This window comes from Cheilinus undulatus, linkage group 2 (assembly GCF_018320785.1).
Source record: "Cheilinus undulatus linkage group 2, ASM1832078v1, whole genome shotgun sequence".
NCBI lineage: Eukaryota > Metazoa > Chordata > Actinopteri > Labriformes > Labridae > Cheilinus > Cheilinus undulatus.
In genome coordinates, this window is record NC_054866.1 from 19,311,375 (window position 1) to 19,333,462 (window position 22,088).

General features: G+C 37.1%; 3 protein-coding genes across 3 annotated transcripts in view; 1 reads left to right on the plus strand and 2 right to left on the minus strand.

Annotated features, from left to right (window-relative positions):
• Positions 1-8,023, minus strand: part of LOC121526112 (alpha-2-macroglobulin-like) — a 38,771-nt gene extending 30,748 nt beyond the window's left edge. The window contains exons 1-11 of the mRNA XM_041812472.1: positions 7,895-8,023; positions 6,019-6,199; positions 5,209-5,365; positions 4,896-4,948; positions 3,335-3,355; positions 3,017-3,182; positions 2,841-2,931; positions 2,645-2,759; positions 503-620; positions 318-427; positions 51-212 (exon numbers count right to left, since the gene is read on the minus strand). Of these exons, the coding sequence (XP_041668406.1) occupies positions 51-212; positions 318-427; positions 503-620; positions 2,645-2,759; positions 2,841-2,931; positions 3,017-3,182; positions 3,335-3,355; positions 4,896-4,948; positions 5,209-5,365; positions 6,019-6,199; positions 7,895-7,974 (1,254 nt within the window). The 5' untranslated portion in view covers positions 7,975-8,023. The remainder of the gene's footprint in view (positions 1-50; positions 213-317; positions 428-502; positions 621-2,644; positions 2,760-2,840; positions 2,932-3,016; positions 3,183-3,334; positions 3,356-4,895; positions 4,949-5,208; positions 5,366-6,018; positions 6,200-7,894) is intronic.
• A 2,989-nt stretch (positions 8,024-11,012) lies between these two features.
• lyrm9 (LYR motif containing 9) lies at positions 11,013-13,212 on the plus strand. Its single transcript, XM_041797064.1, has 4 exons — positions 11,013-11,114; positions 11,843-12,011; positions 12,772-12,864; positions 13,002-13,212. Exons 2-4 carry the CDS (start codon positions 11,886-11,888, stop codon positions 13,017-13,019), a joined length of 237 nt encoding a protein of 78 aa, XP_041652998.1. The 5' UTR covers positions 11,013-11,114; positions 11,843-11,885; the 3' UTR covers positions 13,020-13,212.
• Positions 13,213-13,336: 124 nt separating this feature from the next.
• Positions 13,337-20,558, minus strand: ift20 (intraflagellar transport 20 homolog (Chlamydomonas)). Its single transcript, XM_041797055.1, has 5 exons — positions 20,478-20,558; positions 17,423-17,560; positions 17,233-17,318; positions 17,048-17,151; positions 13,337-15,119 (listed from the first exon to the last, which is right to left on the minus strand). Exons 2-5 carry the CDS (start codon positions 17,547-17,549, stop codon positions 15,038-15,040), a joined length of 399 nt encoding a protein of 132 aa, XP_041652989.1. The 5' UTR covers positions 17,550-17,560; positions 20,478-20,558; the 3' UTR covers positions 13,337-15,037.
• Between the last annotated feature and the right edge of the window lie 1,530 nt (positions 20,559-22,088).

The window sequence follows — 22,088 nt, forward strand, 5'->3', positions numbered from 1 at the left end:
AAAAGGTTTACTTGAACACCATTGTGTCCTTGTTATTAATTTTTACTTACTCTCAGATGGATATCGCTTTGAAAGTTGCTCGTATTTAATGTGAAACTGGCGATACCATGGCTGTCAGTTGTGAGGTTTTGTGGAGGTATAGCCCGGCCACCAGGAAAGAAATAGACCAGCATGTGAGGGATAGGTTCATTGTTGAAGTTAACGACTTTAACCTGTTGCAAGTTAAAAGAAAAAAAAACATTCATTCTGGATGATAGAAAAAAGAACACCATTGCGCTGTATTTCTAACACAAAAATATAAATATATATTTTCTTACTTTTCCTTCCACAATTGATCCCCTGTCATAAAACCTGGGTGTGTCAATAAAGAACAGCTTTCCGATAACATCAGAAATCCACATTTTTTTCCATTGCTGGCGTATAATACCTGTAAGAGAAGTCATTATATTACAGCAGTACATCTGAAAATATCTTTTGAAGTATAAAGAGTTATGAAGCCTACTTGTTCCCTCCTCTTCCACTTCAGCATGGATATCCAGACTATCAGGCAATGCCTCTGGTAGAAGTTCTCTGAAGGTTGACATCTTAAAATTGAACATGGTACAGCCACTCTTTTCTGTCTAGATACAACAAAAATATACATAGGTTCAAACAGAGACTAGTTTCTATCACTTACAGATACAATTTACTCTTTAAAGACAAGATTTAACTTCAACTAGAGTTTTGTTTTATGAAAACTAAAATGTATTTTTTAAGATTTTATTTTTCCCAGGGAGTGGGAAATTATATGCATCAGCATCCCACATGGTTATTTCTGAATGAAAATGTTTACTTGATGGTGTTTCTGTGTAGAGGTGCACCTATTGACCAACTGTTTTTTGCTGATTTTCAACCATACAGCTGTGCTTGCAGGGTTAAAAATCAATAATGCTTTAGAAAAACTACTATCCAGTCTAGGTGCTCTGATGTAACATCAATTTATCTTATCACTCATGCAAAAACGTGCATCACTTCTTACAAAGGAGAACATAAGCTACCTTATACCTTTGACTTTCAAGACTGTTGGCTTGGGAAAAAGACTGCTGTTGGGATTATCGTTGGGAATGCACAGTATTATCAGCATATGTCAGTATTTGCAGATATAAGCATAAAAAGTAAACTATCGGTATCTGTACATCTAGAACAACCAGACTACCTCCCCACTCCTCTCTGAGCTCCACTACTCAGCCTCTCTTTGCATAAGAGAACCTTGGTGTTCTTCTTATCAAAAAATGTGTGAATATGTTGGTATTGGCTAAAATGGGTTTTGAAATATTGGTACATCAGATATCAGCAAAAATCCAATGTCATGCATCCCCAATTAGCATGCACTCATTACACTGACCTTAGCTGCTGCAGGACAGTTCTCATCTGCTCAGATTGACTGTGTAAAGCACCTTCAAACTTTATAGCATGCTTTTTCAGTTAAAAAAATTAATCCAAAATTGAAATTTGTGTTGGAATTGGCAGGATAGGAGCTAATTTGGAGACTTGAAAAGCAGACGGTTGGTTATATTAAAATGTGTTCAAGATCAGCTCAGTAAAGCTGGGTGTACACTGTGTGATTTTCCTCCAATTCAGCCATGATTTTTTAGCCACACAATTCACTCTGAAGTCAGGCCGACTTTCAGTCACATGGGGCGTCGTTTGTCGTGCTGTGTACAGGGAGGGTACGACAGCCGACCACGGCCCGTCTACGACCTGACAACCTGCTCCAAAAGGGTCAGGAGGATTTCTGTTATGTTTGATATTTTGGTCCTACAACTCCAGACACTTCACAGTGAGAGCAGACATGCAAGCAGGAGAAAAACTACTTTGGGGGATTGTTTTCCTTTGTGAACTGTCAGACAACGCCCTAAATTACCTTGACAACAGCTAGAAGGACTTTCTGATGAACCCCCACTATGATAAAGAAAATAAATGAGCAGGAAATATTCCTACCCGCAGACCTGCAGCTGACATGGATGGTGATGCTATTTGTGTGTGTGGGATAGAGAGATTTAGAGAGAGAGGATATGACTGGAAACACTTCACCCTGAGTGTGTGAGTCTTTTTAAAAAAGAAACTCAGAGAGTTTCTGTCACAGAAACTGCAGTCACACATTGTGAGCACTGGTTGTGCACGAATGCGCGATGCTTGTGCGTCATAAGCGATTCAGTCGCACAGTATGAAATGACATTCTGCCACAACAGTTGTATGGTCGGCTCGAAATTGCACAGTGTATGCCCATCTTAACATGTTTTTTTAGGGAAATGTACACAAAATTTCATGGTGTGTTCAAATGTTACCCCAAGGAAAAGAAAATTCAGTTTAGTAAAGATTTGAGTAAATGCTGTCGTAAGGAAGAGGCATTTACTCTTTTAGCAATAAAAATAGTCACTTTTGTTAAAAATGTATTGTTGTTTTGTCTTTCTACCAAACAACAGATGAGTACCCATGACGGTATCAATCAAAATTAATGATCCCTTATCTCTCTATAGTTATCAATGGAAAGAAAATTGGAACTGGCCAGACTAATTGGGAGGGCAGACCTAGAAAAAAATATGAAATCAGAACCAGTCAGTGGAAATGATGTTGATGAATCTGCTGTTTATGTGCCTTTTACCTTCTTGGTCTCCTTGTAGCACGGGTCGGTTGTGGCATTTAGTCGGTTGTGTGGAATAGGATGTCTGCATGCCTGAAACTTAACACTGCCTGGCACTGATTGTCCATATGTGTATCTGGTTGAATTTAGCAAAACTGTTGTTTTGATGAAAAACATTCATTAATTTCAAAATCAGCATGTTTTGTATCTTACTTACTTTGCACAGACTTCCACTTTGATTTCTTCCTGTCCGATGCTTATCAAATGCTTACCCAAGGTGTTGATTTCTACATCAAATTTTGGTAAAACTGAAAACAAAGAGTGTTTTTGGCATTCTCCTTTGATTTCAAACATCTTTTCACATTTTTAGTGAAAGGTGTTGGTAAAACTTACCATATTTCTTCACCTTGAAGTATTGATCTGTTCTGTGTTTTCCAGTGTTAACATAAACCCGCCAATCTCCTTCCCGAGCCTCCGAGTTCAAAGAGTAAGACAGCTGAAGGATTTTTCCATCAGATGTGGCGTTCAGCCACTGCCCAACCCGGTTCTGGTCTAAATCCTGTTCAATGAATATTTGTGGCAGAGTGATAGTGGTGGTTTTAAGTGTTACTGTTGTAGATTTAAACTAGGCACAGCGGCACAAGTGTCAGTGATTTGAGTGTTTGCCAGTCCTAAAAATATAATAGAAACAATAATGTATTTGAGTCTTACCATAATTTCAATGGTGTTGTACTGAAAAAAGAGAAAAGTTGTTGGACTTATTAAAACATTAACAAAAATAATTATCCTGAAAAAACTGTCCAACATACACTCAGAAAAACATTTTTGTGCAAATATACAAGTCTCAATGGATATTAAAACAATGTAAACTGCTATCATCAATACAGAGCTTCATTGTTTCTTCATGATTTTCAGTCTTTCAGTCATAAATTATTAAATTATAGAATATGACTTTTTCTAAGTTTTGCTTCTTAGACCATAGAAAGCGACAAATAAAATGTTTAAAGCAGCGCTTCAATGTAAATGTTAAAATCTTGATGAATCTGAGAATTTCTTTTGCTGATACTGATTAATCATCTTTTTTTACTTTTTGAAATTCCACTTTTAGCATTGAAAACTGTTGTTGGTTTATTTTGAATTTCTTTACCATCTTAAATTAAGGTTATTGACATTCTGTTTAGATAGAAACCTGCTTTTATTTTGAAAGGAAACAGAACCTCTGAGTAGATTGAAGATTATGAAATGAAAATAAGGGAACTGTAAAAAGGTAGATGTTTGACAACTAGGGGATGTGCATGGTCAAACGGTTAAATTTGTGTATTAGATTAGCCAGCACAAGATTTATGAGTTGGTAAACTAGTTACCTATCTTTTTTTTAGAAACACTGGCTTGAAATCCCGGTCTATAGTGCTCTTTTAAACTGTAATGAACCTCCCACCACTAGAAGCCGCTGTAGCTAATGGCCGCTGCTCTCCTGTCTGAGGTTTCCTCCTGCACTTAACCAGACAAAAACATGAGACACTTAGCAGTTAGCATGTAATGGTGACAGTGTGGTATGAGTGATTTTTTTTTTTTTTTTTTTTTGGGGGGTAGAAAATGGAAATAAAGTGGTATGTAGGCTCTTGAGGGTTGAACTCATATGTAACTACTCAACAGAAGTGAAAAGAGGCCACATATCAAAGTACAACATTAATTTGCAAAGCAAAAAAGGGCTACAATGAACCTGTGATGAATTTGACTGTTTTCTAAATATTTTTCTCCTCTTTACACTAGTTGGTTCATTGTATTTGAAATGTGCGGTAAGCCAAATAGGGAAGTAGACACCTGTGAACATTCTTATTGACAACACAAGGTATCTGATAACTTCTGACTTGTCCAATGGGCTGTCAGAGATTTTTAAAAGTGAATTAAGACATTAAAGAGCACTTCTTTTATATTTTGCTTTATTGATTTTATTTTGGAATTGGTTAAAATTACATTTTTCTATCTTACAGATGAGTCAAAAACATAAATTCTTAGTTTAACTTTTCCAGCTGTACTCATAAGCAGGAAGGGCTGTGCTTTATGAGAAAAATACATGAGATATTAATGGCTGTAGGAGATAAATTTGTCTGGGGAACAGAGACAAGACTGAGCCAGCAAAGAATTTTTGGGCTACGACGTGATGATGATTGATAAGAAAGAACGATGTAATCGTTTCCAAAATTAAAAGCATGACTTTATCCAACGTAACTGGTATTTAAAGCCCTCAGAAATCAGAAAGCTCACTCACCAGCCCGTTAGCAGGTCTGAACATGCTGTCCAGGGTGAAGACTCTAAAATGCACTTAAGACAATGAAACACTTTTCAATACAAAGAAAAAACATCATAAATCCCTCTGACATTAATATGGGCTGTTTTGCACAAGTACATGAGAAAAATATCCTCAATAATTGTCTAAAATCTTTTTGCAATCCTGTCTTTCTGGTTTGTGTGATTTACTTTGCTTGGATGTCTGAGCTCTTTGTGAACTCCTGTTTTTACAGGTGCTTTATAGACTAATAAAGATAATATTTTATTGGTCCCTGAAAATCTGTTGTTCTTACCTGTTTGTCCTGGCAGGTAGATGGGTTTGTCTGTTTGGATGAACGTCATCTGCCCAAAGTCTCTGATCATGACTCTCCCGACTTCTTCTGTGAAGAATTTAGATCCTTCAACCTTCACCTTAAAATCCATCTCCTCAAAGTTCTTCACCATAGGAACCTTTGACAAAAATGAAGAGATTCAAAAGAAACATCAGACAACGGCTTTTGTATGGACCTTGTGAAAAAAAAAAAAGATTGTATTCATCCTTGACAGGCATTTAATTTTTTTATGCTCCGAGAATTCTTTAAACTTTTTTTTTTTTTTTTTTTTTTTTTGAAGGAAAAAGATTGTGGTTTGTTTGTTTGGACTAAGTGAAAAACCCTTTACATGCAGTTAGAGAAGGAGCATTCATTGTTAGTCTGGATAAAACTTGACGTTAAAAATGCATGTAAACATGTTAGTCTGACTGCACTAAATAGAATCCTCCAGGTCAGACCTACACAGCTAAATAATGTGATAAATCAGGCATAAACGTTCCTTTTTGAGCACCAGCAAAGCTGTTTATTAAGAAAATAAGATTAGGTCTCTCCACAGGTGATTTAACTGGTAGACAACAAGCCACATCACAGAGATTAGCTCATAGTTTTCAATCATGTGACCACTCAAAGACCTAGAGGACTAAAAAATCCTTTCAAACAGAAGCAGCCATCAATAAATGACTTCACTACCCCGCTCTCATACAGTGGGATAGGGACAGCCATCAAGAAAAAGGCCTAATCTATAATCATAGCTCGACACACTTAGTGAAACAAAAAGTTTTAAAAGCTGACCTGAAACACATAGCATTGATGAAATTCCACTGGGGATGATGTGTTGAGGAGTATCGTTTCCACTCCTGTTGAGACCAGAGTGATGGTGATGACCAGAGGCTCATCTGGCTGAAGAAGACTCAGGCAGTATTTGGCCTCAGTCCCAGCTTCTAACACTCCAGGAACAGCTACCAGGTACTGCCTGCAGTCAAAGAAACAATCAACAGAGACTTATAAAGGTTGGAACTACAACCCAAAAGACTATAAATGAATGTAAAATTGGCGCACGTAAAAAAAAACTTTTAACAGTGATGGAAGAAACGAGGCTTTGCAAGCTGCTGTTTTCTTGTCACTGAAGGAGAATGTACTACCACACAGCTATGAAAGTAAGAAGTCTAAAATATCGTTTTCAAACAAAACGATTTCACACTACTTTGTAGTAACTAAAGATGTGCAATATTATGGAATATGACCGTAGACTATAAAAGATGAACAACATGACAGCTTTCCTTCTAACTGCCTGCAAAATATATATATATATATATATATATATATTTGACAGTCAGTGCATTGGAAAACTCCATTGTCACCAAGGATGGAGAAATCACAACAAAGCAAGTCCAAATTTATGGCCATATTGGTTGTTTTATTTAATATTAAGGGGATCATTTTCGAGGAGTGGGTTACAGAAGGGTCAACAGTAAATCAACACTGGGAGAATAAATGCAGAAGAGAATGGTGTATGATGGCAGATTTCTCCTCTGTAGTTCTTTGTCATGAAGAAAGGTGTGGAAACTGAGAACACAGTTGAATTTAGCTGAAGATGGGGCACAGGTGGCAGAATGGATAGGGCGCGCGCCCCATGTCCGCGGGCAGCCCGGGCTCAGGTCCAGCCTGGGGCCCTTTACCGCATGCCTCTCCCCGCTCTCCCCCCTGACTATCCACTTTCCTCTCCTCTATCAAATAAAAGCACAAAATGCCCAAAAATAAACCTTTAAAAAAAAAAAAAAATTAGCTGAAGATGTATGTTGCGGCACACAGCAATGATGTCCAGAAGTGCTACTAACCCATTTTTGAAACATCATTTTAGCACATTTGGATGCCATTTTGATAGAGAGTAAACACAAACAAAAATAGAACAAAACAAACAAGAAAAATGAGAAATAAACGCAGTGTAGGACAGTTTACTTTTGGAGAACGATGACAGTAGGTCCCATGTTGGGCGGAAGTTGTGAGGCCGCCAAATTTTTCAGAGGAAATTCGTCACACCCTGCCCTGCATTGAGGCTATCACAAACAGGTTCTAGAAAAACTGCGATAAAAGGTCAGAACAAAAGACACCACAATGCTGGAAATTTTTTTTTTTTTTTTCGCTTTGCACTCCACTCTCAGTGAAGCAGTTTCTGGCCCAAAAACAAATCACAGTGCTTGATTACCGTCCCTGTTCACCTGATCTAGCACTGTGTAACTCTGTGATTGTGACTATGTCTGGACTTGTCAGGTGACTGTGGCTCATAGTTTTTGATAACATATTTCTTACCAGAGGTTTAAAAAAACACACTTTAGATTTTTTCAGGTTAACCAGTTTACCAACAATTTTGGAGATGTAAACCAGTCCTTAACAAAATATTTTTACCAGTGCAAGACTGCAAATAAATTCTGTGATTTTATTGAACACAAATGTGGATTTTGTACAGTCTGACTAAAACTTAAACAGAATATTTTGAACCCATACCTTTTTGCTCGATTTTACTTTTTGTTCCAAAACTCATCTTGACAAAAATCAGACATGATCTACAGTATGCCACTGCTCTCTAACACTGACCCAGTGAATCTTTCCTATTCCACCCAACATCCTGTCATCATTTTAGAGCTTTTTCAAGGTTAAACAAACTTACGGTTCTGCAGCTGCCTGACCCACAAACATCCAGCCCAAGCAGACAAACAGAGTCCACGTCTGAATTCTAGGACGGTCCATGACTGTGTGAGGTGAACGTCAGAGTCTGCTCAGTGATATTGTCTCTCCTGCAAAGCCCTTCCCCTTGTCACTGATTAAACACAATGTTTGGGAGTATTTAAAGCAGTGATTCTCAACTTGAGGGCTGGGACCCCCTTGGTTGTTGCAAGATGCCTCCCAAAAAATAAATCATATTTTTTTAATGATTTCAAATGGAATAGTTTACCCATTTTTATATAAAAAATGAATATCTGCATAAAGTTAATTCATTGTAAAATAAAAATATGGTCAGTTGGTGATATTTACGGTGCAATCAAAGTAATGTTTAAAAAATTGATAAAATGACCTCTTCAAATGACCACTCTTGAATGTTTATGGCTGTGTTTATATGTTTCAACCACCCTCAGGTTCAGTGGGCTCCCTCCTCTCTGGCACCTTTAGTTTTGGGGTTGCCACCTGAAAAGTTTCCTCATTATGCTGTAAATTTGTTTGCTTATTGAAAAATACTGCATAATTACTATAGGAATATTTTTAGACTTTAAAAATCTCTAACTCTATAATACTAAAAAAGATTCACAGATGATTAGAAACATTCCTCATCCGTTTGCTCTTCACCTCAGAAAAGTAAATGTTATTTTCAGTATGTTGTAGTTTTAACGTATGTGAAGAGAGAATATTCAAAGTTTACTATTCTTATAAAAGTCCTCTTTTTGGCATGCAGCTAAGTTTTTACATTGAAAAATGGTGCCATACTTTTCCATTTCTATCTGTGAGGAACTGTAAGACACGACTGTGTTGTAACACATCAGTGTTTGAGAACCAGCCCACACATGTTTAATTACCCTCAAAAGTATTTACTTTTGCCCTTGTCGTCAAGGTAAAAGTCATTTTTTATAGCCAAATCAAACAGGTTAAAGGTTATTGTTGCAAAATGAAGTGAACTGTATGCAATTTTGTACAAAAGGACAAATCTAATTTGGTTTCTGGCATCTTGAGCAGCAGTTAACTCACTGTCTGGGCGGTAAATGACCGCTGTGACCAGAAATAACCTGCACAAGGACAGGGATATGGGGAAGAATGATTGTAAGATCACTCATTCAGCGCCTAGAAAGAGATCTACAGCTAGGAGGAAGATGTCTTGAAGGTCTTTAAAACTGTCACTCCATCTTTTTTGAAAAGATTAAAGTTAGTAATGTGGATGAAAGGAGTCATTATTGTATTGCTTAAGTGGTAATAAAACTGACAGTATGACTGTTGTATCTTCCTTTAGAAATGGATGGCTCTGTTTTGATCCTCATTCAGTTTAGTTTTAAATATTTAGGTAGAATTACAGAGCAGTATAGTCCATCTGTGTGTCTTTGTCAATTTGCATGCCACACCATTGCTCCAGTTGCCGTTAATACCTCTCATAAGAATTCTTGGATGTACTGGTTCAAAACTAGTGCCATACAGATTTTCTGTAAAAAAAAAGTTGTTGTGTCTTTCGGTTCAGTTTGCGCCCCCCCCCCCCCACATGACTTCCCCTTTACAACACATATGCTCACTCTGCCCCAGTGATGAAGAGGAGATGGCCTTTGCTCTCAACACACCTTCTAATAGATGAAAACCACACCAAGCTCATGACTCTGGTTTTTCTTTATAACTGAGAAAGTGACAGAGCTGGACAACAACTGGACTTTGTTGAAACACACACACCAGGAACCATTTGGCACACCTGGATGTGATGATACACCTGTTTCATGATCCCTGATTGAAAAGTAGAATTAGTAAAATTGTAAGCTCTCCTTAAAGCATTTCTCCATGCTCATATTAAACAAGATAATACAGGAGAGGAGTCTCAAGTTGCTGTTAGAGATCACGGATTATTTGCTGCTATTTGTCGGTTGTAGCTGGCGGTGCATGCCAAAACTTGCTTGAATATGTGGCTGTCTCTAGAGTGATGCTTTGTTAAAGCTCCACAATAAAGTGTGTGCACTAAAAATTTGTAAATAAGTCAAAAGGCACAGCTTTAATGATACTCTTATTGTGTCGTAGGCCAGTCACCTCAATTATGCACCGGCACAAGGAGACACTGAGCCATTATGCAGTTATTTGGGGATAAAACACCCCTTTCCATGCAAATTTACCTTATTGTTTTAGCATCTGATAATGATGTCAGTAACACAGCATAGCATAAATAGAGATTAGCCTGCTATCTGCAAGAGCTGATGGAAGAGTGCTACAGTTTTTTTGATGCATGAACTTACCAGAAATTAGTCAACAATGACACCTCTCATGACTTTGAAATAAATGTTGATAAATAATGTGTAAATATGTTTGGTAAATATTTCTGTGACATTGCTATTACTAAGCCTTAACCAGAAGTTGAATCAGTCTGGGGCTCCAAGCTGCTTAGAATTAAATGCGTAAATACCATGGTAAATTATTCAATTGGCATTCTAAATTTCTCCTTTACTTTGCAAAATGTTTGACAATTTTTCAAATGAAAAAGACAGAGATGTTTCATTTTTGATGTGCAATAGCTACTTTTTATAAATAAAACGCATTTTAAAGAATCATTTTTAATTCAAGGAAATGTGGGCATTTTTGACTCATAAATAAAATTATAATGCATTTTTAGATTAACTGTCAGTTTGCACAATCCTTTTCACAGCTCAAATGAAACTTCAAATGTCAGTTGAATAATTCAATATGAATTTTATTTATGAGTCATAAAAGGCACACTTATTTTAAAAATAGGAGCATTTATTCGATTGCCTTTTAATTTCAACGTTGCTATTTCATTTAAATTATGGGATCTAGCTAATCAATCATTTTCTGAAAATTAATTATTCAATGTCTATTCCTTTTCATTTTATTAATGTCAAAAACTAGAAGAAAATGAAAATGAAAATTCAAACTCATCAGTCAAGAAATGCACACACATTCTTAAAAAAAAGGCAAGGCCTCTAAAAAAGTGGAAAAAAAGAAAATCCCCATACGTTTCCATAGTACAGCCAATAGACGGCGACAAAGTTTCGCTCTCGCATGAGTGCCAACCGCAATAAAATCCCACGAAGAAGAGGACTTCCGCTAACAGAACGCGAGTGTCGTAATGGGGATTCAGGGAGATCTATGAGATGTGTTTCCTCTGACAGATTCCTCTTCTCTTTACATCTACAGTGAGTTAATTTTGTTTTCAACTTTGTTTGACAATGCTTATGAAACTTACCTAGCCACGTGAGCTACATGCCCTCTGAACCTTCTCTTTATACTTGTATGAACGTATGAAATCATAGCTATCAGCTGGGGTCGTCTAGGGACAGAGAAAGAAATCAAATATATACTCAGTATCTATTATCATAAACACGTAATATCAAGTCCCCATCAAAACCTTCGTAGGTATTCATTTTGGGGTATTTCCTCTTTGGACAGAGAGATCATTTCTTTCATTTCAAAATACGTTTTACTACGTCATTTACAATGAAATTAACAATAATTGGGTGAAGCATGATGCACTTTTTATGTCATGATAAAATTTATGTTAGTAATATGCAGCTACAGGAATTATTGTAAAGAAACCATAGTTGAAGCCTTATTTATAAAGGACAAATCCTGATTTAGCCAGGTCCAAGTACTTGCATTTTTAAACACAAAGGCAGCACTAGTAGGGTCACTCAAATGCCTTGAGAAAAATCCTGTATTTTGTCTGCGTTTCTAATGAAATACTTGTAGATGTAACTGGCACAACATATGAAGGCAAAGCACAGGACACATGAGTGTCACAACCACTACCTGTGAATCCCTCTCTTAACCTCCTTAACTTATTACCTCCTTAGTCTACAAGGAGATAAGTCCATGAATCTCTGAATCAGGTGATAACATCTGACCCTTTTCTGAACTGTCCCAGGTCTGGAGTCTAGCTGTCAGGGGTTTAACCAAAGGACAAAGGAATGCCGCCTTTAGTTGGAGCTGAGCTGGTCCAGACTCCGGTGCAGCTCTATCGGTATCTGCTCAGATGCTGCAGACTATTACCGAATACAGCAATGCAGCAGCATTACAGACATGCTATAAGACAGGTGAGGCCATTGCTTGTGCTTCAAGGTAAATGATTTTGGAAGTATCCTAGACATTGTATTTAATATTTAATATTTTTACCAGAGGCTGAATCAGAAACTGATTACATGTTGAACTTTTGAGATGTACTTGAACTGAATCCGTCTTTTCTCCTGTGAAAGGCTTTATAATCTTCTGATGCTGGAGTGATGTTTGTCATTCTACTGTGATGCAGTAGAATGACAAGTTCAGTCCAGTCAGCTTCAGAACCATGTCCAGTCAGTAACTGATAATATTTTATATTAAAGAGGTTTGGTAAGGAGAAGTTTAGAAGTCTGACACATTAATATATATACTTGACTGTAGCTTTTCTATTAGATGTAAACAATGCTGTTGAAAATTTCAAGTGGTTGTGAAAGCCATTTTTAACCTCAAGGATATGCTCAATGTTTTTTTTTTTTTTTTTTTTTTTTTTGTTTTGTTTTGTTTTTTGAGAAACACTGACTACATTGGAGACTAAATGATGATGCCCAGTTCTCTCTTCAGCAGACGAAATGGCATCAACTTCTTATTCTGGGCCATACCAAATTCACATTGTTTTTTGTTTATTCAAGATATTGCATAAATATTTCTGGACTACATAATGGAAATAACAAACTACTTATCTGTGATGATTTACTGTGACTTTCCCTGCTTTGCAACAGGAAACACTTCTGCAAAATTGCTCTACTTAATCAGGAACAACTTAATAAAACCCAATACCATTGTGATCCTTTTCTACAGGGTTACAACAGTCATTCAGATGAAGACGACCAGGAAAGGATACAAATGATCATCCAAAGAGCGATCGCAGATGCAGACTGGATTCTTGATAAAGTATGGGTTGCAGCTGTTGAAGTCAATCAATCAGTCAGTTTTTATGTGTTTAGCACCAGTTCATAATAAATGCTACCTCAATACACTTTCAAAGATTTAAAAAGTAACAATTTGTTATTCTCTTTCTATATTTACAGTACACCAAGAAGAAGTGATGTTCAGAGGATGCATGCATTCCTGGCTGCACAGGAGTTTATTTGTTAGATGTTATGCCTTAATATTTTTGTTCTTGTGTGCAAACGCCAAGAGTGATTCAATATCTGTCACTAGAAAAAGTGTAAATACTGTTATTTGACTAAAAGAGTTTATGACTGTGTATATGGCTTTCCCAGTAAAATAATGCTTATACATAGAGTGAATATTTTTTTCATGACAGCCTGATATCCACAGAAACCAACCCTCATTTTAAAGATCATCACAATGAAGTTTTGGTTTTTTTCATATTATCGCAAAACAGCTGATAAGACACAACTGTGAATAAAACCACAGTAACAAAGGTAGGGCAGAGGTGCATGGTAATAGCTGTGTATTAATTGATTAGTGTATGTAAATGCACATGTGGCAAAAGTTAAGTTTATCTCAGGTTTGTCATTTTGAAGGGAAACATTTTTAACCACAACTGACCATGCATGGGCAACGGAGTGGTCTCTATCCTTCATGTTTGGTCACTTTTATTGCCATGTGCTAAAGCATGCAATACCTTTTTACTCTAATCAAGACTATAATTCATAAAAAAACATCATTCTGATTTGAAAAACAGCTGAAACTAAAGACTTAGACCAAACTCATGAGAAAGTGTTATCTGTGCCAACAAATACTTTTCACTGAGTTATATTCTCACAGACATTGTTGCCCCCCTGCTGGCTGTTAAAATGGAAAGTGGACTTGAGGTTGTATAGTACTTTTCTATTCGTCTGACTACTTAAGGTGCTTTTACACCTACCTATTCAAGCCCTTTCACTTCACATTCACTTATGGCAGAGGGTGGACCTGTGGAGAATCAGCCACAGTATTAGCTAATCCCATTAATACACATCTGTAAGCCAACGACGAAGCTGTTGCAGCACATTGGTATGTGACAGCAGGAACTGGGAATCAAACCCAAAACCCTCTGCAGTACAACCAACTCTAACCACTGATCCACAGTCACCCTAATAGGCCCTTATTATTTATGAAATGTGTCTGAAAAGTAAATATCTGCAAAGAACAAACTAGCCAAATGAATTTACCTACTAAATCAACCAAAAGAAAATCCAATAATTGGTAAAGAGACCATTGATGAGACATTTTTCTTTAACTAAAGAGTGAATTTGATTTAAAACTGGTTTAATTTCAGAGATTCACAAGTTAGTCCTGCACCTGATGGCTTGAATATGGCAATGCAGCAACCAAAACTAATTGTTCAACTCTAAAAACTTAAGAATTTTGCCCAAAACATTGTTTTTTTTCTGTCCTCAGCAGTAAAAGTCAAAGGAAGCATTCAGTATATATATTTTTAAAGTTTCTAGACCTTCATTATGTTAATGTGCTTGCTTCATATAACTTTATAAGTATTTGGAAGAAGTGAATATCAGAAAACCCTCAGAGTTTCTACTTGTTAAACCCTCATAAGAAACATTTTTTATTGAAAGCTCAATGATGACATTTCATTGTGCAACAGTTTATTCAAGTATGATCATTGGTTGTCTAAATGAATGCATGAAATACATAAAACAAAAAGAAGAAAACAAATCTGAAAAGAGGAGAATGTATTGGTCTTCTGTTGTGCCACAGACCGGCTATACCGGAGGATTGGAATAAAAAGCAAACAACGCTGACACCAACTCATGATGTCAGCTTTTACATCTTATTTACAGATGCATGCACATGCAATATTGCAATTAATACAAAAGTAGTAAAACTAGATATACACAGTAATTCTTCAGTATAAATAGTATAAATAAGATTTATGTATAAATAGCTCCGTCTTCTTCACTGTTGGACTGAGATGTTGAGACATTTGGTGTGAGGTGTAGATGTTTTAGAATCATACTGGAGCTTTGAGATTGCTTCAGAAAAAGAGTTGCAGCAGAGTTACTCTCTGAGAAAGGGGGGTCTCTCAGAGAAAACAGGACAGGCACTCTGGAAACACGGGAGCAGAAGTCAAACATTTTCTGCTGGCTGAGTCTCATCGTCATTTCTGCAAGATAAACTGATCGATGAACTCATTCTGCTCAGACTCCACTTTGGACAAGGCTTCGTACTCAATTCGATATCTGAAACAAGGAAATAAAACAAAGTTAACTGCATTAATGCAATGAGAGTCATCATAATGGCTGCTGAATTTGATGCAGTGATACAGGGACTTTTCATAACTCTCAGTAACATGTAAGTTTACACAGGAAGCTATATTGTAACTTACTGTTTGAGCATAGACTGTAAATAAGAATTAATGATAGCTTCTTGGGGTCAAGAGCCAATGCTAAAGCACACCAGAATGCATTCTTTTTAGTGGCCAGCTGGGGGCGACAACATGCAATGACCCTTCTCCTGAAGCCCTTTACATATGTACTGCAGAAATCTTGTAGAAAATTTCTTGAAAGCCTCCTTCAAAATCTTTTTGAGAGACACTCCCTCACAAGGAGGCAATGCATAAAGTTGCAGTCTAAGGTTTATTACATATCAAAGATGGCGGGCAATTACAATACCACATTTGACTGAATGTATGAACAGTATAAGACAAAGGGTAGAAAAACATTCTGGCAAGTAGAAACATTATAGAGCAGCTTCATAAAATGCACAGTGCTCCAGCAGGTTTTGTACTAGTTATGTGATACTACTGTCATCACCTCCCCCTGCTTGTTTGCTGCAATGTTTCTAAATATTTCCTGCTGCGATCACTCAAAGACTCTTCTTGAAAAGTCTGACATTCTTGCATCAAGACATGTAAAAGAATTAAATTATATAATTACCTCAGCAAAAATGAGCTGAGGAGCATTGGCTACCTACTGTATGACTGCAAGGTTACCAAAAAAGTATTGTTAAGTGGTTCACCATAAGAAAGCAACTTTGGCTATGACAATTTGTACATTGTACAATTTGTTTGAAAGTTATTTTTCACAAGTTAAATATGGATTCTCTGTGCATGTCATAGTTTACACCCTGCTAACCAATCTTTTTTGGGTATATTCTGAAATCAGTACTTGAACTTCTACAGAAGTAAGTTTTAGCCAGTGTTACTGTAATTTTACATGAGTACGATACTCTTGTACTTTTTTCACTTCTGTTGACAACTCAGTGGCACACAGAGAAAGAATGATTCTACATCACAACACAAAACAGATGACTGTTGGGTTTCTTTTGGTCATGTTTCTGGTGGATTGTTGTTTTTTGACGTGAGACACTTATGTACCATGCATGAAGTTATCCGCTGAGTTAGAGTTCCCACCTATGACTTTAGGTAGGTGAGCCTAAGGGATGCATAGTGACTATACTTCATCAGTGGGCACTGCCTTGCTATGAGGTTGACTCTCTGCTTTGTTCTTGCCAGAGGAGGCCCACATTGCCACAGATTTTAAAGAGTTACTGCAGCCCTGTCATATTGTAAAATGTTTAAACTTTAGTAGTTTAACTATGAGTGTGGACAAATAGAGACTCTTTTAAAGAGTGAAGTTTTTTGTTAAAGCTGAGTGTTTTACCTTATTATAGAGGTGGTGCCTTACCTAGATAGCCTGGTTAGAAATCTATCCTCTTGTTATTGCCAATAAGGAAAGATCATATTTCAGTGTACAACTCCTCAGTAGCTACTCAGTACTTAAAGTAAACTTTATGTTAAATACTTTGCACTTTTAGTTGAGTAGATTTAGAGAACAGTAGTTTTGCCTTTGCTTAAGTACATTTTTACTGGAGTAACCATACTGTTACTTGAGTACGGTAGTGGTGTACTTTTTCCACCTCTGAGTACAAGCATCTTATACCAGAGACTGTTTATGCAACTATGTTGCAATTCAAACTTTTTATGAACTTTGCAGTTTTCACTGAACGTCTGAGACTGTTTATCAAAACAACTGCTGGTACACAAGGCTGTATATTTACTGGCAACACAAGCAAATCATTTAGGCATGCATGCATTCTACTAAATTATGTGCTGCACAATCCAGTCCTGTGTTGGTTAGGTTATGAAGCCAACCCACACACTGTTTACCTCTCAAGCTGCATCTTCTTCTCAGCTATGAGAGCCTGAAGCTGCTGCTGTTGAGCCTCTCTTTGCTTTGCCACAGACTTGAGCAAGTTTCTGGCCCCAATTGCCTGGAGATGAGAAAACCAGAAGATTGTGACTTATGGATTTTTATGTGTCCGATTAAATGGAGCCTCAGTTGCAAAGCTAACCTTCATCTTTTCTGTCTCGGCCTCTTTTGCCAGTTCATCCACCAGCTCTATCAGACCTCCCACTATCTTCTGAAAGTGGCCAATTTCTGCAAAAGAGCACATGTTTTAACATATCCTGTTGGACCTGCTGATATAGTAGAGAGGGAAGCAGGCACAGTTAAATGAGCTTGACCAAAGTGTCTGTACTTACTATCTACAAACTCCTTACACTCCTCCTTGAGCTCTGAGGTCTTCTGGCTGACATCAGGATCCAACGCTCGTAACTTGTAGAGTTCATCAAAATAATAGCCTGCCTCAGCTAATGGGTCTTTAGCCATGGCCGCAGGGCCTGTCCACAGGAAATTAAACAGAGAAAACAGTTAAGACTTAGCTTTGATTACATAATTATATATTTTTTATATCAATGACAAAGACAAGCCTCTTTAAAGGGATATCACCTGCATCCATTTGTTGGTACAGATGTAACAATACAACAGTACCAAGTGATAAAACTTAAAATTAAAATGAATACAAGTATGGATAATATAAGAAATGCAATATTATTTTCAACCAACAGAACGTGCTGTCTGCTTTTGCCTCTTCTTGTTTAACTTTAATGACTAAAAATGGGGTGTAAACAAGAAAAGATTTCGCAGTGTAAAGTAGCACCTTGTTTCAAAGCAAGCTGAGTGACCAATCAACAGGCAAGACAACAGACTGATGAATGACACAAATAACAAAACCAGCATAATGCAGCATGCCAAACTATTTGAAAAATGTATAATGTACACTCAGAAGTAGACTCGTAACATCCAATCACCAACAAGTGCCACAGCTGAACTATTACTATGTTCCCAAGGATTTGAGCAGATGATTCACAAGTTCCAGCTAGTTGTAGAGACCCACCGTTTCAAAAAATGGATGAAAACCTAAATCCTTTCAGTGCTTCAGTTCTAGAAACACAAGTTGCAACCATTTCTTCACTGATTTAGACTTTCTTTTATGTGCTTAAGATAAATTTATTTGATATGGGATTTGTTTTAAATCCCTTTACTTGATCATATCATTAGTTGAGTCTTTTATTATGTTACTATCTGAAGACAGATACAAGTATTTGCCTTTTTTGAATCCAATGCTCAGACAGCTAGCCGCCTTCTCTGGAAATGTGAGCATACTTTTAACTATCTAAAGATATTTATGGATTTATTTTACAAGACATTTTTCTAAAATTTACCTCAAATTCTTGCTATCAAGAAAGAAACTGTTACATATCAAATCACTAAGCCCAGCCAGAAAAAAGACTTAATTTGTGCAACATAAAAAAAAAAAAATTTCCTGTATTTAAATGATGTCCCCTGCTTTTTTTTTATTTTGTTTTATTTATTTTGTTAATACCTGATTTTTACTGTATCTCATTTATCTTTCTTTTTGTATAACGATGCTCAATTTATGTCCCTGTAAAGTGGAAAATATTTTTAGGTTGGTTGTATGTCAGGCCACTGTGTTATGGACCACCAGGCTGAGTTTCAGTCGTGAAACATATGTTTATGAAAGTTTATTAAATTAAGCTTCAAAATCAGTCAAATCTGCTTTAGGATGCTATTAGCGTGTCAATTGAATGAGCTGAAGCCACTCCCACTCTCAAGAAATACAGTCCCCTCAAAAAGAAAATGCTCCCGATTAGAGCACAACTGCCTGGCTCTGTGCCAGAGCAGAAAGACAAAAGTTGGGGATTGAATCTACTGTTTTCTGGCACAAATCTCTCCATAGTGATATGTTCACAATTAACCAAAACACAGCATGTAACTGGCTGTTAACTTTCAATGAAGGCAGTGACATCAGCTAACAACAGACTGTACTGAGATTAGGCTAACTGCTCTGTGATTTTATCATTGTAACATTGGGGAGGTGGAGTAATTCCCCACCAAGACCACTCATGTCATGAGCTCAAATAAAACCCAGCCAGGAATAAGGCAAACAACTTTCTAAGGGTCTAAATCAAAAGTTCAGTCACGCAGATCTCAGTGTTTTCACATGTTTACAGCAACCTTGTTCCAACATAGCTAGTGTGTTAACACAAAAAGCTTGGACTACACTTTAAGGGGACTTTAAATTACTCAATATACAGTTTGTATGTCTGAGTTATTGCTTCATCCCTATCTGTTAGATACTTTAAACTGAAATTACCAAGGTAATTGACAGCTAAATGCTGACTAGTGGTGTGTTATCTGATTATTTCATAGAGACACTATGTGTTTAGCTGACAGTGTGTCTATGTCTCAATCTGTGTGCTGAAAGGTCAACACATTCAGAAAATTCTTGTTTTATAAAATACCGTTTTTAAAGTAAAAGTAAAGAGAGGGTAAATTATGAAATGTAATTCCAGAGAAATACGTAAGAGTAATTAAGTCCATCATGCACTATGAGTTTGATATTAGGAAGATTCCTGTTAGTCTGTTCAATTACAACGGGCAAGGCTTTTTGTCCTGAATAATGAAGGTATTAAAAATAAACCAGGAAAACTGTTCATTCAAAACAGCATGTGTGGTGTGAGCTTAAAGGTACAACACGTACTATTATCGCAATGACATGTGTACAGAAGTTAAGTACTTATGTTACCTTAGACTCATTTTATTGTTTTAGCAGTGTGTGTCTAAGCCGCCGTGTGTTTTACAGTTTATTTAGTTATTGCACTTTATCATGTTTATGTAAAAAAGTAAAATAAATAAATAAAACAAATTTAGCTACATGTTGATGCAATGTTGATGAACATCGGGCGGAACTGCGACCTTAGAAAAAAAAAACACTATATGGAAAAACCATAGACAAACGAACCAGTTCAGAACTTACTTACTTAGTAACAGCAAACAGCAAATGTCCTTAAAAGTAACATACGTTGTCCGAGAGCAGTCAACGTAAGCTTAACCTGCCCCATGGTTCTAACAATGGAATACCGCGTTAAAACTACTTACTGGAATTAAGGTTAACGTGGGAATTGAAGCGTTAAAGCTGTATAAAATCACCATAAAGGCTCAAACAATAAAGGCTTTTTCCATTGAAAAACTATTGTTTCTGATTCGATCGCACCGACACTAAGTCAAATTAACAAAGCTAACATTAGCTACATTTCGCTAACTCACCTCCCCTAAAAAGCTATATTAACAACGAGTTGCTAAAGCCCTTAATCTTTATTCAGGTCATCAGTAAACTAACTTAAGGTGAATCCGTATCTAGCTTCGTTAGAGGCAGAAAACTAATCTTATTACCTTTATTGAACCGCTATCGCTGTTAGCTCAGATGGCTCTGTGTTGTGTGGCTATGTGGCATTGCAAAGTAAACCATCGATGGTGTGTTCACGTGCACCTCGGATGCTCCGTATTCTATGATGGGAAGTCGTTCATTAGACGTCTGCAAGCCAATCGACATCTGTCTATTCACAAGCTTTAAATGTCTATGTCGTAACGACATGTTCGCTATATAAACTTTTTTTCATTTGCTCTGGCATCTGTTGCCGTCGTTCCATTAGGATCATTTTTCCAAAAGGAAAGTGATTTTTCCCATTATCCCAGCTACACTTGAAGGATAACTCCTCCTCCAGCTGCCATGGAAACCAAATGCAGCCGCCACGTTGTTTATGTGCTGTAGTTTATGTCTGACTGTTCAAAACTTCGCTTCCTTAATACCATAGTGTGGCCTAGTTACATTATGCGGCCCGAGGCGTTAAAAGAAATATGCAAATGTAAAAAACCACTTTGAATTGTCCGAATGAAAAATTCGGCTACTTTTCAGCTGTTGGCTCGTTAACCTTTTGGTTCATCTGTATCCCCCAGGTTGTAGATGTAACTTTTAGTGAGGAAAACACTTAAATTATGGGCTATTTAATCAAACATCTGAGGGGGGATTTCAAAATAAAGTCCCTGTTTTGAGACAGTGGCTATTGTTTTTATTTATTTATTTATTTATTTTTTACAAGGGGCAATGCACATTAATGAACATGGACATGTAAATGTGACAGATTGTAGCCATAGGCTATTTTCCATATGCAGTGCCCTGCAGGTTGATGGTACTGTATATTGTAACTAGTGTTTGGCCATCTGGTGGTATAGTCAGTCTTATTTGAACTAGGCTGGAGATTCAGTCTCTGGTTACTTCAAGTGTCCTTGTGCAAAACATCCATCCGTCCATCCATCCATCCATCCATCCATCCACCATGTATCCCATTCAGCTTTCATTGGGTGAGCAGCAGAATGCATCCTGGACAGGTCACCAATCAGTCAGGCTGACATGTAGAGACAAACAACCAGGTACACTCACACCTACGGGCAATTTAGAGTTACCTAACGAGCATGCTAATGGACTATGGGTGGAAGCCGGAGAGAACTGGTTGGTACTTTGGTTGGTAAGTTGGTCCTCAAGGTAGTACTAGAGTTACTAGAGTTAGAGGTACTGGAGTTAGTACTCCAGTTGGTACTGGAGTTGGTACTTTTTTCTGTGCTTATTTTTATTGTGTATTTCTTTTACAATGAAACCAGTTGATTTCCGTGCCAATAAAGTTTTTTTAATTGAGTTGAACATTGAGAACCAAAGCACCGCTAACAGCATGTAGATACACTCCGATATGGCGCAACCCCAACTTCCAGCTCCACAACACTCCAGTCCACTTCCCATCATGCTAACAAAAGGGCATCACTCACCTCTATCACCTATTCCTAAACAACCAGTTCATCTCATTCATCACACTTATCTGGGAGTATGGGATTGGGAGGGAGCAGTTTCTCCATTACCAACAATTAAAATGTATAATTACATCCAAAATCAATATAACTAATTATACCCTTCAGTCATAATCAGTGAATTTTGTCAATCACAAGCTCAAA

Bases quoted from the DNA above. Each gene is read 5' to 3' on its own strand.
- lyrm9 (XM_041797064.1), top strand. From the start codon at position 11,886: ATGCCGCCTTTAGTTGGAGCTGAGCTGGTCCAGACTCCGGTGCAGCTC. The intron at 12,012-12,771 runs GTGAGGCCATTG...CCTTTTCTACAG, and splicing joins ACAGACATGCTATAAGACAG to GGTTACAACAGTCATTCAGA.
- ift20 (XM_041797055.1), bottom strand. From the start codon at position 17,549: ATGGCTAAAGACCCATTAGCTGAGGCAGGCTATTATTTTGATGAACTC. The intron at 17,152-17,232 runs GTTAGCTTTGCA...TCTCATCTCCAG, and splicing joins CCGAGACAGAAAAGATGAAG to GCAATTGGGGCCAGAAACTT. The intron at 15,120-17,047 runs GTAAACAGTGTG...TCCTTGTTTCAG, and splicing joins AAGAAGATGCAGCTTGAGAG to ATATCGAATTGAGTACGAAG.